Source organism: Eschscholzia californica, unplaced genomic scaffold, assembly GCF_041429995.1.
Source record: "Eschscholzia californica isolate CP2 unplaced genomic scaffold, dmEscCali1.0.p SCAF_6, whole genome shotgun sequence".
Taxonomy (NCBI): domain Eukaryota; kingdom Viridiplantae; phylum Streptophyta; class Magnoliopsida; order Ranunculales; family Papaveraceae; genus Eschscholzia; species Eschscholzia californica.
In genome coordinates this window covers 44150598-44168023 of record NW_028238483.1, presented here as the reverse complement: position 1 = coordinate 44168023, position 17426 = coordinate 44150598, and the positions used below count along the sequence as shown (strand labels likewise).

Below are 17426 nucleotides of genomic sequence, written 5' to 3'. Positions count from 1 at the left end.
CATACGAGAAGAGGCAATTTAGTGTGTTGGAGGTAAGGTTCGTCTCCTTCTTATTTAGGAGAAGTTCGTCTTCCCACAATCTTTGATCGGCCACCTTTTGACCCATGACTGTCTCAAGTATTTCTTTTTGTGATCTCTTCATTTTTTCTCTCATCGGAATAGAATGTGGAAATAACTAGAGTATAGAGAGAACAGGAGAAGGAATAAAAAGGTGGAAATGAAAATTATTTTTGGGCTTGCCAAAGAAGAAGGAAAAAAAACATTGCATCTAACTATTTTGGCTGACTAACACACTATTTTTAGTAACCTACGTAATGCCTCTAAAATCTCCAAAATAAAAATATATTTAGGAAGAAAATTGTTATGGGATAGTGCGGACTAGCCTTCTGGGCAGCTAGTGATACTTTTCGTTTTGGCTCACCAATGTGGGATTGCTTTACAACAAAAATGAATTTATGAATTGGAGAGTTATATTTTCTCAATAATTAGAGTATCCCGTAGTAGTGTTAAAATTAGGAGTTAATGTTCACTACCTTTTGGTGCAATGGTTGAATTCATTTCCAATAATTGCAAGGTACGATTTTCTTCTTTGGAAGTTTTATAGGGGTGCCTCCTTGTGAATTGGGTGCGAGTGCACCGAATTCACAAGAACCAATTCAGTACGAATCCACTAAATTCACAAGGGACCATTCGGTACGAACCCACTGAACTCCAGTAGTCTATTTTTGTGAATTCGGTGGATTCGCACCGAATTCACAAGAGGAGTCCTTTTTAATAAGAACTAAGTTTCCATTGTGTTTTACAACGCGTGGTAGAACCCTCTTGGCTAGCGACGTTGTGTTTGGTACATCTTGATTTTACAAGTAAAGTGCTTACGAACATTTCATGATTCTGGGTGTACCGTGAGATCTATGATTACACCACCTCACATCATGTTAGGTCGATTTTACATGAAGAAGTGAATATCGGTTGGTTCGTACTGAATAGTTTCGTGTGAATTTAGTAAGATCATACCGGATAGTTTCTTGTGAATTCGGTGAATCCGCATCGGATTCACAAAGAAGAACCTTTTTAACAAGAACGAGAGTCCCTATAAAACTTCCCAAAATGAGAATGGTACCTTGCAATTATTGGGAATGAATGTCATCAACCAGTGCAGGAAAAGGCAGTAGACATATTAACTCGGAATATTAGTACTACTACTATAAGGTCCCATACATTACATACATAGTAGTATAATGATAGAGAATCAAAGAGGGAGGGTATTGTTGGAAGTACACGTTAATACTAGATTCATTTGACCATTGTTGGTTAGTTACAGAATCTAGGGTTGTCAACCTTATCGTCTATGGATTTTTGGCGGGATCCACCCACCCCCCACAAGGAGTTCGTATATTCAAAGCGTCAAAAATGGGTGTCAAAATCGCGACGCATAAAATTTCACCATCATCTTCTTCTTCTTCTTCTTCTTCTTCTTTGTTTCCTTATAAATCTCAAATACGAACTACCCTCCTCCTGAGGGCGACCTGAATAAGCGGGAACAAACAACGGCCCCCACTTTTTTTTTTTAATCTTATATACCGTTTTATCATTTAATTTCATTTCTCCCCGTTTTTTTATCCGTTTCTTTCGGTTTCTATATATAGATCTAGATTTCTCTCAACCAGGTTCGTCGTCACACTTTCTCCACCAAATTTCTCTTTTCTAGAGAGAGAAAATAAAAACTGAATTTCTAGAGAGAGAGAGAGAGAGAGAGAGAGAAGCAGAGAGACATTATTATTAGTTCATTTGAATTGAATCGGAAGAGTTTGTTTGTTTGTTTGAGATCGAGAAATCGAAATCTTCTGGTTTTGTGAAGAACAAGTAGAAAGAGGGATGGAGCAAAAGCACATGTTGATGTCGGCTTTAGGAGTAGGGCTCGGAGTTGGAGTCGGGCTTGGAATAGCTTCAAATCAAACAGTAAGTAAATGGACCGGGGGAGGATCTAACAATTCTTCTTCACCGGAAAATATTGAACATGATCTCCGGAGACAGATCGTCGACGGTAAAGACAGTAAAGTTACATTTGATGACTTTCCCTATTATCTCAGGTAAACCACCACCACCAAATAACCCTGTTTGATGCTAGAATCACAAAAGATTTTGACAAAAAAAAGTTCCCAGCTGATGTGGCGGTTGTGATTTTCATCTCTCAACGGCCTAGATTTGGTCAAAGTTTGAAACCACACCCGCCACATCAGCTGGGAACCTTTTTTTGTCAAAATCTTTTGTAACTTTATCATTTCCCTTTTTTTCTTCTCATTTATTTACTAGGTATATATATAACTTGACATATCCAAAAGTAAATTAATTATTGGTCCGTTAGTTTGTGAAATTGATTGAATCACTCTATACTAGGATATTATTTGCAATTTCCTCCTTCCCCGTTAAAATTAAAATTGAAATGACTAAAATACCCATATATCACTTTCCACGGATTTCACGTGGATTCCTTGTCGTAATCTATTTTTAAGACAAACATACCACTTAATTTTAAGTAAGATTTGGAACCTTAATCTCTTTGCCACAGGATGGATGTTGTTATTGTCCAACTAAAGTCAATTCTTGACATAATTACGGTTCACCGCTCCAAGATTCCAGTTTGAAAATTATGTACTACAAAAATGTTGTTTGGTCCGAAAACAGGGCCTACCACAGTTCGAAAACTGGTGTGGCCTGCTTCCATTGGTCCGGGCATGTGGTGAGAAAAAGGCCCAGACCAATGAGAGATGACCACATCAGCTTTCTGGTTAGGGTCAACCACCCCCATTTTCGAGCCAAACAATATATATGGTGAATGACAAGATTGAGTTTCGGTTTCTGTGAACAAGTAAATGGTCCATTACACTAGTAATGTGCAGATTTGTAGTTGATTATTGTAAGAATAGACCGACATGGATAATAAAAAAATGTCATTGTCAAGAATATAATATCTAGAATCTCTTGCTATTTTTTTTTTTAGTTAGATACCCGCAAATATAAAATAGTTTTATTTGGAAACTTAAATATATTATGGTACTAGAGTTAGGCTCATACAATTCTGATGGCTTTGAATTTTTCTTTTTTACGTTTATGACAGTGAGCAGACAAGGGTGTTATTGACAAGTGCAGCTTATGTTCATCTAAAGCAAGCTGAGTTTTCTAAGTACACTAGAAATCTCTCTCCTGGCAGTCGAGCAATTTTGCTTTCAGGACCTGCTGGTATATTATTTTGAACATCTCATTCATTAATTTCAAACTTTATTACCAAATCTAAACAAAATCTCTATTCTTTAAAGAACTCTACCAACAAATGCTGGCAAAGGCTTTAGCTCACTACTTCGAAGCCAAGTTGTTGTTATTAGACGTAACCGACTTCTCACTAAGGGTATGTCATCAATTCGTATTTTATTACAAACTTTGCGTTGTTTCTGCTCATACTCGGCGTTTAAGCATGGCTGTTTTCTTGCAGATACAGAGCAAATATGGTAGTACAAGTAAAGAACCGGTAAGATCTTCTAACTAATCATGTTCATTTAGATGGGTAAGCTCCATTTTCGTTTACTTCCTGAAGTATATGAAGTTCTCATAGTTAGTTTTTGCAGTATTTTAAGAGGTCTATTTCCGAGACAACTTTCGAGCGAATGTCAAGTTTATTTGGGTCTTTTTCGATCATGTCCTCCAAGGATGAGAGTCAAGGTAATGTGCTAGTTATACTTTTTGACTAAATTGAACAGAAAATTCTCATTGGTTATGGAGTTCTTGAATTTCTTTAATAGCTTTCAAATCCAATTCCTTCTTCTGGTCTTTGTTGCAGGCTCGCTCCGGCGACAAAGCAGTGGAGTAGATATGACATCATGGTATAACATGTTCAGTTATTGATTAATATTAGTAATGACAAGTTTAAACATTAAATCTTACCTATAGCTCATTTTGTATCCAGGGGTTTAGAAGGTGGTAATAATCATCAAAAGCTTAAGAGAAATGCATCTTCTACCACTGATATCACTGGCCTCGCTTCACAATCAACTCCTCTAAATCCAGGTTTTTACTCGGAACTTGTCACACTAAAACGTTCTCGGGTTTCTGGTTTCTTTTTTTTGCTGGAATCTGTTTCATGTTTTAAGTCGTGAAAATTTTCCGATTTTTTAGCTCCTCTAAGACGAACGAGTAGCTGGTCTTTCGACGATAAACTCCTTATTCAAGCTATTTATAAGGTATTTGGTAATGTCATTTACTTGTATTTTGCTAGATTGAACTTCTAAGATATGGTTCTAATGATGAATTATAAAAATGCAGGTTCTTGTTTCAATATCGAAAACTAGCCCAATTGTTCTCTACCTCAGAGATGCTGAGAAACTAGTCTTAAGATCACAGAGAACCCACACTTTATTCCAGAAATTATTGCAGAAACTATCAGGACCCGTTTTGATTCTTGGTTCGAGAATGTTGGAATCGGGTAGTGATTATAGAGAAGTAGACGAGAGGCTTACCCAGTTATTCCCTTACAATATCGACATTAAACCACCTGAAGATGAGAATCACCTAGTTAGTTGGAAAACTCAATTGGAAGAAGACATGAAAATGATCAAAATTCAAGACAACAGAAATCACATTAATGAAGTACTTGGTTCAAATGATCTAGATTGTGATGACCTGGGTTCTGTCTGTCTTGAAGACACGATGGTTCTTAGTAACTACATAGAAGAGATTGTGGTGTCAGCCATTTCTTATCATCTGATGCACAACAAAGATCCTGAATACAGAAACGGAAAGCTCGTTATATCTTCCAAAAGGTTAGTTACTATATAGTATATGATGCTTCATATATTCTCTTATTTGAAATTAGCACCGTTCCAATTCTTGTCTGTGTTGATTTTGAACAGTTTATCCCATGGATTGAGTATATTTCAAGAAAGTAAAGGTGTTGGCAAAGATACACTGAAGCTGGAAGCAAATATTGATGCTAGCAAGGTTTGTATTACTTTCTCGGATTTACTTTTGATTAATACCGACTATGAAACTAGAGCGAGGATACGTTTGGCCTTTCAGTATGTTTGTGTTCTTATGTTCGTTCCTGTTTTAGGAAGGTGAAGGGAAAAATGCAGTCGGTATGAAACCCGAATCCAAAGAACCTGAAAACAAGAACGACGCATCAACTCCATCAAAAGTGCCTGTAAGTTCAACTATTTCAAAGTCGAAATGAATTTGATCTTACTATTCCATAGTCTAAATGATGTTTTATGTCAATTTGATGTGTTAGGAAGTTGTTCCTGATAACGAGTTTGAGAAGAGAATAAGACCCGAAGTCATTCCTGCAAATGAGATAGGGGTAACATTTGCAGATATTGGTGCTTTAGATGAGATTAAAGATTCACTTCAAGAGTTAGTAATGCTTCCTCTCCATAGACCAGATCTTTTTAAAGGAGGACTTCTAAAGCCTTGTAGAGGAATATTGTTATTTGGACCTCCTGGAACTGGAAAGACAATGTTAGCAAAGGCTATTGCTAATGAAGCAGGAGCAAGTTTCATTAATGTCTCCATGTCTACTATTACATCAAAATGGTTCGGAGAAGACGAGAAGAATGTTAGAGCTTTGTTTTCTCTTGCAGCAAAGGTTTCTCCGACAATTATTTTTGTCGATGAGGTTGATAGTATGCTCGGGCAACGTACTAGAGTTGGTGAGCACGAGGCAATGAGGAAGATTAAGAATGAGTTCATGACTCATTGGGATGGGCTTATGACAAAACCGGGTGAAAGGATCCTTGTTCTTGCTGCAACAAACAGGCCTTTTGACCTTGATGAGGCAATTATTCGGCGGTTTGAGCGCAGGTCTGTATGACATACTTCATCTTTCATTTTTGCATAGGTAACTACAGAAAATATAAAATTTAAACCAATTTCTAAGGCCCTCCACCCATGAATCAAGGGTGAAGGCAAGAACCTCCACCTACATGTGCACATCCATAAATACCGTATAACTCTAGAACAGGTAATACCTTATTACCTTCCTTATCCAGCCCTCGAAAGTCCAAAGCGAGTGGGGGGCGTCGCTGAGAAAGGTCGTCACTGTTAGGAAACTTATTACCTGACTTTTCCTTGGACCTGTCACTGTTGTCATTTCTTGTAGGCATGTTTATGTCACATTTATGCATCGGATTTTAGCCCATGAGCCCAGAACATGATCTTTTGTCCGGATTCTAGGCGAATCACCTATCTCAGAAATCTTATACCACCAGACGTTTAGATCCTCCGCTTACTATGAATAAGTAGTTCTGACCAGGAGATATTACTTCGTGATCAACCACTCATTTGGGATGATCTTAAAATCATATTATCCTGTTTTCTGTTGCTTTAGAACAGATTATTCCTACAAGTCATTACTAATTATCGGATCCTGTCCACATTAACAGAATTATGGTTGGTCTACCATCAGTCGAGAACAGGGAACTGATCTTGAGAACTCTTCTATCTAAAGAGAAGATTGAAGAAGGACTAGACTTCAAAGAACTCGCAACAATCACAGAAGGATACAGTGGAAGTGATCTCAAGGTTTGTATTTTTTTTTCTTTTAACAACATTCACAACTTGATATCATAATCATCCGTATTAACATTCAGCACCTGTTTTGAGGACAGAACCTGTGCATGACAGCAGCTTATCGACCAGTTAGAGAGCTAATAAAACGAGAACGATTGAAGGATCAGGTTATTACCCCCTTTTAGGATTTGACAAACTATGCTTTTGCTTTAGTATTTACTATCTAGTAAGTAACTATGTTCCTTTATATCGGCAGGAGAAAAAGAAAAAAGCCGAAGAAGAACAAAAGACAGAAGAACAAACTACAGATAAAACTGAAAGTACAGAAGAAAGAGTGATTGATCTCAGGCCATTAAACATGGAAGACATGAAACTAGCAAAGAATCAGGTAACGTTCAGTTATCTTTTGTTTGATATAACCACCTTCTTAGTTGGAAATGTGCTTTATTTGTCATCAAACATCGAAGTTGTGGAAACGGGTACCTGAAAATTCAGGTGTTTGATCATTTATAACTTCATGTATCGTAAAGTAGGTGTTTTCTTATAAATGGGACTATTCTCACAGTATACGTGAAAAAACATTGCAGGTAGCACCAAGTTTTGCATCGGAAGGATCTATAATGGGAGAGCTAAAGCAGTGGAACGAGCTATATGGTGAAGGAGGATCAAGAAAGAAGGAACAATTATCTTATTTCCTTTAACACTAGAGAAGAAAGGAATGATCTCGTCTCTCACACACTGTGAAGGAAGGCGATGCCTTTCGCTTCAAAACTTGTCCGATCTTTTCGAGGACCCCCTCCTTCGATAATTAAAGGAGAAAGATGTCAAAGAGACCACATTGCTTCCCTAACCGAAAGATTCGAATTACTTGGGTTAGTTGTGGTGAAGTTCCTTAAATTAGATAATGTTATAAGTATTGTGATGATCTATTTGTTTAGTTAGTTGTGTGTGTGTGTGTATTATTATGATGATGATATTGTAAGTTGCTTTTACTACTTACACTTTTGAATTCGAAAATAATAAATGAGAGAAGAAGAGACTATTTGTTTGTGTTGTATGTTCTTTTTGTTGGTGTTATGTCACTTCTCTTGAAATGGTAATAGTAAATAATTAGATTACTCTTAGTTTGATATTTTGTTGTCAATAGTAAATAAACTCCTCTTAATATGCTGATTTTTCTAAAAGGCCAAACAATATCTGAGGGAGAGTGCAACTGTAGAATTTCACCAGCCACCATTTTGGGGCATCTTAAAAAGTTTCGGGTTAAAGACTTTCGTCTTTTAATCTTCTGGTGTACCTACAACCACCACCACCACTTCCGACGGTTAGCAGCACCAGTATTTTTTATCACCGACACCAGCACAACCACCACATTTGACCACTAGCACCAGCACTTCTTTCTCCTCTCTCTTTCAATCCCTCCTATATCGATTCCGACAAAGGACATCACTCTTCACCAGAACCAATCTGGTTTAGGGCTTCCCACAAACTGATTAGCTGTTCCAGTGTACGCTCTCCTCATCATAACAGAAAGAGATATAGAGAGAGAGAGGGTGATGAGACGGAAAGAGAGATAGGTGGAGCAGAGAGGAGAAAAGAGAAAAGAAGGGAGGAGAGATGGTGATTTTCAGACTCAAAATAAGAATTCCCCGACAAATTTAATTCACCGAAGTCTTTCTTCTCCACAGAATATTTCAGATGGACCAAAGTTGCAACTTATTTCTCCTGGCAGTACGCTTGGTAACTTGCATCCTAGTTAACTCTATCCATCCCGCAGCAATCTTTGTCGATCCCAACAGTTTGAAGAAATGATTGCGTAGACAAGTTTCCTTACACTTGGGAAAAACCAAAATTAAAAATGTGTTGAGAGAGAGAGGGAGATGGATAGATAAAATTGTAAAATGCAAAACACAACAACAGTTTGAGCTTCATTTCTACATGTAAGGTATCAATGGTAGCAAAACACAAATCAATTCACACATCCCTTTTAAACACAATAAATCATTTTACAAACTTAAACCCTAAAAACCTATTCTGTAAGTTCCCCACAACTACTACAAATAAAAATATTCAGCAGCCAAATTCAGTTACCACCACCACTCTTTAACTTCATCCAGGAAAAGAAAATGAGCAAAATACCATTAACAGGGAGAAACCTGATAAGTTTCACAACTCTTGACTACAAATTTTTCTTATCTTTCACCGGTCCTCTTGGTATCTTACTTAAAACCTTGGTGTCGAATACCATATACTGTTTCTTGATTTCGTGTATTGCCTTCTCAGCAGTTGCATCGACTTGGTCCTCATATTTCTCGTAAAGTACAGGCACCGTATGTAGCAATACAAACACTGCGTTTACAAATATTTCAAGTAAGAACACGGAGTGACTATATAAGAAAACCCAAGGCAGAAACTTGTTAATAATAAGCAAATGTGAACAGCATGAGAATATTCTTTTACCTGTGTAGAACAAGGTCAAGAAATTGAACCAAGCGCCTACAATCGACAGAACCCATAACCCAGCAATCACCTAATCAATGAACAGTACAGAGCCATGAATAAGGACTCAGCCGCAACTGGAACAATCAAATCCAATCATGTATTTGGCGTTTGGATTTGACGAACCAAATTGGTTATAATATGCATGCGAATTTCAATATATTAGGGGAGTACCAAAACTACATATAGACAAGTAGGGAAGTAAATTTACGATAACCAAGTATGGCAGGCGATACGAGTTATAATTTGAATCATTAGTTCATCCCACTAAGAAGCATAAAAAATTATGATATCTCGATTTGGAAAACTGTATTGTTATGCCAATTACTTATATCAAGAATTTCATATAGGAATACTAAATTGAAATATATCTGTGCATATGAGTGAATTCAATTATACAAACATATAACTTATTTCACTTGATCAGATGAGAAGAACTTACATAGAGAAACTTTTTTAAGTCCCGTCCAGATGCAATCTCGCGCAAAACATGGAAAGTCCGATTAATTTCAATTCTAAGAGTAGAAGCGATCTGAAGGAATGTTTCCTCGGGAAGATGAACTTCAGGAATAATTGGAGGAGACCTGAAACAAAATCAGAGATCCATAAGAACTTAAGCAATTTTGTTTTTGGAATGTGGGTAAGAAAATAATCCATGACATTTAGAGCAGTGAGAACTTATAAAGGTCCAAGCAAGCTTACTTCTTGATGAAAGTAGAAGCATTAGACCACAAGAACAGGACTGCCAAAGATAGTATCAAAATGTGGCATAACAGTGTAACCAGATGGTATTCCAGCAATTCAAAGAGAATCCACATTGCGGTGGCTCCACCGAGTACTCCGGCGGAGATTTTCTTGTTCCTCCATAAGAAGACGTCAGCAGCTACACCAGAAACCCAAAAATACAGATCATTAGAGAGAGAGAGAGATAGTAACAAATCGGAAAATTTGATAAAAGCTTAGAACGCAGCTAAACCCTAAACCCAGCTAAAGCTTTAGAACTGATATAATCTCTCAAGCAACGGACTAATTGTGACGCTCCAAGCCTTAGCAGTTTCTAATATTGTCCCCGATTTTGCCACCTTAGGCCCAAGCCCACATGTACGGGGTTTTGTTATCGGTGAAGGCTCTACGAGCCTCCCAAATGGCCTCGATACTTACCTAAGCTTGATTGCACACCTATAGCCCAGGCTCCGGACACTCTCGTGAGTGATGTGGAACTATCACACTAATGAAGAAAAATTCAAAAATACTATTGAACGGTTGATTAATAGACTTTTTTTTTGGGGGGGAATCGAGTTGATTAAACATAATTAATCACCTTTATAAGCTTCCACCAAAAGATAAAGTGGGATGAATAACTGAAAGTAAATTTACATCTGATAGTGACTGATTGAATCAAAAGCTCCTCCTCAAAAAGCACTTGAGATTCATAAAAATTCTAAATTTATATGTGAAAAGCAAAATCCAATGAAAAACTCTAATCTAACTATAGAACAATATTAATAATCACATCATCCAAATGAAATCAGAAGTATAATTATCAATTAGCTAAACCCTAATTTTGAATTGTTTTTATCAAATTTGAAAGAAAATCAACAAAATCATCTCAAAAACCTAATCCAATAGCATACTAGAAAAACCAAATAAACTAAGTAAAATTAGGGTTTTGCATGAAATCTAAACCCTGAAAATTAGTCAAATGAAAATTTCCTTACGTTTTCCACCACCGAAAACTTTGTGAACAGGTTTCTGCCTTCCAAAAAGGCGATTAACCGCCGATTTCACCCCAGACGACGGAGACGAAGGCTTATCATTATCAGAATCAGATGATGATGAACCGTGAAATTTCTCCGTTACCTTGTTGATCAAAGTCTCAGCTTTAGGGCTAGAACTAGAATCTTCTACTTGTTCCGCCATATTATATTAATTAATTAATGCTTCTTCTTTTCGTTAATGAAATCTTAACGCGTCCGTTAAATAGAGCGAGAGAGAGTCGTTAAAATGTGGAGTATTTCTCATCACTCCAGAATTCTACTAATATAGGGAGGGAGGGATTCACTTTCCGAACCTACAGGTAAGGAGGATTCATGCCTATAGGTTCGGGATTCTAGATGTTTAACGGACGTTAACTTTGTTGGTGTGAAGTTGGAATTTTTTAACAGACCGTTTCTTTTAATGGAAGGCGGATTAAAAGGATTTTCGTTTGTGCCGACTACAAAAAAGGGTGAGTGTCTTATAGATAGTGACACTTCACGTAGTAGTTAACTGACACGTGGTGGTAGTCGGTTGAGCGAGAAAATGAAATATACCTGGATTAATGGCAAGACATGAAAATTGACTTTGTTGTATTCTTAGACGCAAAGAAATGAGAAAGAAAAAAACAAAAAGAGAAAAAAAATTTGAGAGCGGCTAAAAGTCCCGGCAAAACACCAATTGACACTTGAGTTCGAATTTGGGACAGATTGTCTTGTTCTAGACCCAAACTAAGGGTTCAAACCTCAAATTATCCGAGAGGGGTCGGACCGCCCAATGTGAAAAATATCAGATTAGTTCAAATTCAAGATTGATAGTATTTATTGTCAAATTATTCTATTGATTCCAAAGGAAAAGAATTTTATAAATCTTTTAATAAAATAATGATGAGAAAACCTAATACTCCACTTTGTTTATTTCACAAACAAAACCTTCTCCTCTAAGATTTCATATGAAACCAATATTTTTTTCTTACCTCTTAAGCATTTTTATATTGGAAATCTTAGACACATATGTTCTGTTCGTTCCGGGCATGAATCATAGTTTGTTTATAATTTTAATTTAATTTCTCGTGGTCAAAATCAGATTTAACTCGAAGAGATTGTTTGTTGAAGAAGAATGTGAGATGTCAAAAAGCACTTGTACAACAACGATGTGCTGTCATTTTTTTGGTAAAATAAACAACAATTCACCTATCAAAGAATCCTTCTTTTTAAACTCAGGACTGGTTGATAACATTCATCATTCTCTTTTTCTTTCTCTTTTTTCTCTCAAAGAGATGCATTTGAAAACAATTAAACGAATGGTAGGTTTAATGGATTTTGAATTTCCGAGCCCAGTCCATTTCATGAATGGGTCTGGACCAGTGGGTCGGGCCCAAAACAAAAAATGACTTTGACTCCCCTTGGAGGAAATTCAGTTCAGTCTTAAAAGCATGATCAGGTTCAAATTATACAATTGATAAACACCATGAAATGGGTCGAGAAAGATCCTAATTCAGTGTAAGTTTCATGAATAAATTATCAGATTTTAAAGTAATCTATGTTTAAACCATTAATCCAGGAACAAAAAAGATCTCTCTGCTTTGGCACTGAACAGCTTCAGCCAGAAGGTTTCTTTTTGCCTAGATGCATCGCCTGAGTGGTGGCCACAGCCCGTAGCCCGTCAAGGGCCATTTCTAAACGGATCGTGTCCAAGAGGGGCAACGACACCAGCCCATTGGAATGAGAAGGCCCGTGTCAGTTTGTATCGTTACCATTATACCTGTCGCCTGTTGTGAACCACTAAATGGGTCATTAGGAAGCATCAAACAGACAAGAAAGAGTACATCAATATCTATTGAAATCAGCTACATTATCTATTTATCTGTTCTTTCCTTCAAGTATTCACCAACAACAACCACCCAAAATCAAATCAAAATCACCAACTACTACCCAAAGTGTTAGAAAAGTAAAAAAACAAAAAGATCACAAAAGATAAAAACAAGAACAAACCTCAAAATTTCGACAAGAAGAACATCATCGAAACGGTCGTGGTGGCTTCTCTAAAACTGCAGAGAAGAAGACCTCTCGATCGTCATCTTTATCGCGTTTTGGAACGATAACCCATTTACGTCTCTTATATCTTAACAACTTAAATGCTTCTAAATAATCACCCAAATCTTCTTTCAAACAAAAGAAACTATCAACCCAAAGTAATCCACCAGGCCTTAAAACTCTATCCATATCATATAACACAAAGTCTAAAAACATAAAATCAATCCACCCGTCAAGAAATCTTGTCGTATGAATAATATCAAGAGTATTATCAAAGAAAGGAAGTCGTTGGTTTATCGTTAAATAAAGCGGAATCAGTCCTCGAAGAGCAATCATCTCATTAAATGGAGCTCCAAGATTAATAGTAGCAGAGACAATAGTAACATTATATTCTCTCATTCTAGCAGCAAAAGTTCCTGTTCCAACACTAAAATCTAGTCCTATTCTTATTTCCCCTGGTTTGATTTTCAGTACTTCAGGTATCAAGAAATCGGGTGTCGAATTCGTAACAAGATCAAGATTTAGGATTTCCATCCATCTTGGCTTTTCATGTTCAAGAAGATTGAAACAATCTGAACATTTGAAGAATCCTTTCTTAGTTGAATTGTTAGCTAAACAAGTGAAATTCTTACATCTATATTGACTCCATCTAACATTTCGATCATCGGGTAGTTTCCAAATAGATTCATTAATGGGAAATGGTTTATAATACAATTTCGGAGCTCTCGAAAAACATCTTCTTCTTGGTAAAGGATCACAACCATGAACCATTAACTTTTGAGCAAGTTTCCAATCATCTTTACAAATATCACCAACATCATAATCCATATATTCTTCTAAATCATCCTTCATTGAAAAACAAGCATGACCAATACTAGTAAAAGTCCCATTTGCTCCCATGAAGTTCTGTTTTTTCAGTCGATTCGGTTTAATCTTGACATACTTTCGAATTTCTTCGATTAGAAAGTACTTTGCTGCTTCGTCGTGATTATCTTTTGATAAAGGATGAATCTCTAGTTTTGGTTCTTCAACTTGAGTAAATGATTCTTGAATTGATCCAACAAGACCCAAGATTTCTTCAAGAAAAGAATTATATCTTGATACTAATGTTTCAGATGGTAATTCCTTCATGTTCTTGATCTCTTCTTCGATCTTTCGAATAACAACTTCGATAGTGTTTTTCGAGTTTTTGGAAATTCCTACTTGGGGTTCAGAGTTTATAATATGACAAAAGGATTCAGTACTAATGAGAGAACTAAGAGAGTAAAATTTAGATAATGTAGCAATACTAAGAAGAAAAGCAAACATACCCAATATGAAAATGAAACTATGTATCCTCCTTCCCATTCCAAACTTGCTAAAACAATTTGGGTTTCTCATATCTTGTCACTCAACTTGGACCTAATCTAGCAATGTTCAACACAATGTGAGAAGAACACCCAAGAGAGAGAGAGAGAGAGAGAGAGAGAGAGAGAGATGGGGAGGTTTAGTTGGAGTGAGTTTGACTAAGGGTAGTTCACTTAGGTTTTTGAACAAGGGAAAATAGTATTTTAGAGAGGGCTTTCAAAGCTTCACATTTGTTTAATGCATTGGTTTCCTAATTTTGATTTCCAAAGCATAGTCCTTGTCTCACGGAATAAGTCACTAGAAATTCACCTGAGGCCTAAGCTAAATAAAGATTTATTAGATTGAATGATTATTTATCAACAAGATCGGAACTAACCGACCCTTAACATGGATTTGAGGCCTAATCTAGACGTTGAGTAATATGTGTAAACTTTGTTCAGTACATTCTAATTTATAAACTTTAGGTAGAACCATGGATTGGCACATCCAAGGTGCCGCCTAGGGCACAAACCAATGCATTGACTTTGTTTGATGGAGGATCTAGAACGGTACTTTAAGTTTGTTTTTGTATGTTTACCAATTGAAGACAAATATGATAAAATATTCATTTCAACAAGTTAGGGATTTGAATTTTGAGGTTGGAATAGAAATTAGAAAGGAAAAAAGAAATGAAAATAAACAAATAAAAAAAAAACTATATAGGGTTGTGCAAGTTTTTGAGTGCTACCTAGCGATAATGTTCGTTCCTACGCTTAATAAATTGCAAGAAATATAGTACTCAAAACTCTAGATTATGGGTGGGAATGGGTTGGCGAGAGACGCCCATGGGTATTTACATCTTCGGGCGGGCTAAGTGAACTTCTGCACCAAGGCGAACTTCTAATGGACCGGATTGTGGGTTCACAGGCTATAACCCCATTGATGACTCGGTCCCGTGACCGGAGATATGTAAATAAGAAGTGACATTTTCGATTCTTGCTCAACTAGTCGCCCACAGATAGGGTTTTGCTTCGAACCTGCTTATATTGAGTTAAAATGAAGAATGAAAGACAAGTAGTGAACTCCATCCAAGTCTTTTCTGCTAGTGCAGTTTGCAGATGACTAATTATAGACTTGAGAGAGAGAGTCTTCGTACAACTTCTGCTTTAATGGCAGAAATCAACAATGACAATCTAGTCTTAAACATAACTACAAATAGGAACCATTAGTGTCGCAATCAAGTTGAATCAAAATATTGGTTACTTCATTCATCTTCCTCTGTCTCAAACCAACACTAAGCTAGTCTATAACATATAATTTAGAACTCAGGCTGCCAAATCATTTACATGAAATATTACATAATGGGTTCATCCTTATAGTATTCGTATGAGCTAAGTTACAGACAAGAAATTGTAAGAAGGCACGAAGTTGAATTCTCCTACTCACAAGGATACCATCTTAGCAAAAACCCTAATGCACAAGAACTCATTATTTATTTATTTTTGAATTGTTCAGCGTGTGGTTCGAACCCTTGACCTCTAAGGTGGAAGATTATACCTCTTTCCACTCCAACCAAGGATTGTTGGCCAAGAACAAGAACTCATTATTCACACAACTATATAGTAGTACTTCAAAGAATGAAATTTTGTATGTTCAATTATAACAAACACTTTTACATAAATCCTGAATTTCAACTGAACTAACCAACTAAGAAAGAACAGTAAAATTATATATTCCAACGACTGTAAATAAAACTAATCAAGTGAGGAAGATTAAATACTCAATTATGAACTAAACCTTTCATATAGTAATATTCTGTAAAATTAACAAAACCCAAGTTCAAATGAGCTCAAATTAACTAGAACCCATAAACAAAAACCTAATAATTTCATCCAAGAGTTCACTGATTAATAACACTAGTAATCAAGAAGAACAGAATAGTTCTTAATCAAACCCAAAATTTATGTACTACTGTAGTAATGAAGAAAAAGGGGGAAAAAATGGTATCACCTCGTTCGATTCCCTGGGTAATGAGAGAGAGGAACAAGTTCAGATAATGGAGTTGATAATGGTGTTGGTAATGGTGAATTCCGACAAACAGGGCAAGAAGCATGAAGTCTTAACCAAGCATCAACACAAGATTGATGAAAAAAATGATGACAATCAGGCATCATTCTCATCATTTCACCTTCTTTATAATCACATAAACAGATTGAACAACAAACTGATGATGAATCACTCATACCCAAATCATTATTAGATTTTGAAAAAACGAATTTTGGGTAAGAATTTATAACCATTTGATCAAGTCCTGTAATTGAATTTTCTTCATCATGAACATCATCTTCAGCAACAAATATAATCCTAGGTAGAATTATCCCATTGGTACTGTTTGAAAGATTATTATTATTAGGGTTAGGGTTTTGGAGATGAAGAGAAATGGATCGATATCGACAACAAATATAAGAGGCGAGAAGAACAGTGGAGAGGAGAACGAGAAACCCTAAAGCTATAGCGATGGCAAAACCAAGACCCAAGTTGGAGAAGTTATTGAGGAAGAAAGGGGAGGATTTTCCGGCATCAGAAGCGGCGGTGGGTAGGCCGGCGGCAGCAGCAGAAGGACTGCTGGACATTTTGGGAGGAAAGAGAAAAGAAGGGCTTTTGTTTCTTCATTTTTTCGTGAGGAGGAGAGAGATTAGGGATTATTTCTTGGTGGTGGTGGTTGGTGGGTTTCCCTAGCTGATGCATTTAATTCTTTCTATGTAACGTTGAACCAGATTTGAAGGAACAGAGAGAGAAAGCATTAAAGAGAAAGTGAGCAATGAAGAGAGAGAGAGAGAGAGAGGCAAACAGCCAACAAAAAAGAGAGGGAAAGAAACTTTATCTTTATTTATTTTTTACTCCCTCCGTCCCATTTTGTTTGTAGTTTTGGGGAATTCAACTTATTATGGATTGGTATTTATTGTTGACAAATATAAAGACTTTCCCTAAAATACCCTCATTTAATATAGAATATTTCATTAAATATAACATTGGTAGAAGCGTAGAACCAATTAGAACCTTTGAATGGTATTCAAACTAAAGGGTAGTCTTGGAAGTTGCATCATTTTAATAATTAAATGAATATTATAAAAGGAAAGTGACCAAACATTTTGGGACATCCATAAAAGGAATAACAACCAAACAAAATGGGACGGAGGGAGTATATTTAATCAGTAGTATGGTAATGAGACAATCTAGAAAAAGTTGGTT

At 36.4% G+C, this 17426-nt stretch overlaps 4 protein-coding genes across 7 annotated transcripts; 1 reads left to right on the top strand and 3 right to left on the bottom strand.

Moving 5' to 3' along the window:
* The first annotated feature begins 1123 nt into the window (after window positions 1-1123).
* Window positions 1124-7615, top strand: LOC147535453 (uncharacterized). Its single transcript, XM_086648953.1, has 16 exons — window positions 1124-2090; window positions 3119-3240; window positions 3318-3406; window positions 3491-3526; window positions 3624-3717; window positions 3836-3878; window positions 3962-4062; window positions 4171-4235; window positions 4318-4814; window positions 4905-4992; window positions 5105-5194; window positions 5282-5850; window positions 6432-6570; window positions 6657-6725; window positions 6815-6946; window positions 7146-7615. Exons 1-16 carry the CDS (start codon window positions 1876-1878, stop codon window positions 7257-7259), a joined length of 2463 nt encoding a protein of 820 aa, XP_086505079.1. The 5' UTR covers window positions 1124-1875; the 3' UTR covers window positions 7260-7615.
* An 845-nt stretch (window positions 7616-8460) lies between these two features.
* LOC147535452 (reticulon-like protein B5) lies at window positions 8461-11072 on the bottom strand. The gene is made up of 5 exons (XM_086648554.1): window positions 10776-11072; window positions 9760-9940; window positions 9500-9641; window positions 9019-9088; window positions 8461-8907 (listed from the first exon to the last, which is right to left on the bottom strand). The coding sequence occupies exons 1-5, from the start codon at window positions 10975-10977 to the stop codon at window positions 8738-8740; spliced, it is 765 nt and encodes a 254-aa protein (XP_086504680.1). The 5' UTR covers window positions 10978-11072; the 3' UTR covers window positions 8461-8737.
* Window positions 11073-12221: 1149 nt separating this feature from the next.
* Window positions 12222-16807, bottom strand: LOC147535451 (RING-H2 finger protein ATL67-like). 2 transcript variants are annotated; one of them, XM_086650379.1, is made up of 2 exons: window positions 16185-16807; window positions 12222-12583 (listed from the first exon to the last, which is right to left on the bottom strand). In XM_086650379.1, the coding sequence occupies exons 1-2, from the start codon at window positions 16805-16807 to the stop codon at window positions 12571-12573; spliced, it is 636 nt and encodes a 211-aa protein (XP_086506505.1). In that variant the 3' UTR covers window positions 12222-12570. The 2 variants fall into 2 exon arrangements, with proteins under 2 accessions (XP_086506505.1, XP_086506504.1); XM_086650378.1 differs by having other exon boundaries at window positions 12308-12596.
* Window positions 12222-17024, bottom strand: LOC147535450 (S-adenosyl-L-methionine-dependent methyltransferases superfamily protein). Of its 3 annotated transcripts, XM_086650377.1 has the most exons (3): window positions 14159-14249; window positions 12807-14047; window positions 12222-12583 (listed from the first exon to the last, which is right to left on the bottom strand). In XM_086650377.1, exons 1-2 carry the CDS (start codon window positions 14226-14228, stop codon window positions 12831-12833), a joined length of 1287 nt encoding a protein of 428 aa, XP_086506503.1. In that variant the 5' UTR covers window positions 14229-14249; the 3' UTR covers window positions 12222-12583; window positions 12807-12830. The 3 variants fall into 3 exon arrangements, with proteins under 3 accessions (XP_086506503.1, XP_086506501.1, XP_086506502.1); XM_086650375.1 differs by having other exon boundaries at window positions 12807-17024; XM_086650376.1 differs by lacking the exon at window positions 12222-12583 and having other exon boundaries at window positions 12626-14047.
* Between the last annotated feature and the right edge of the window lie 402 nt (window positions 17025-17426).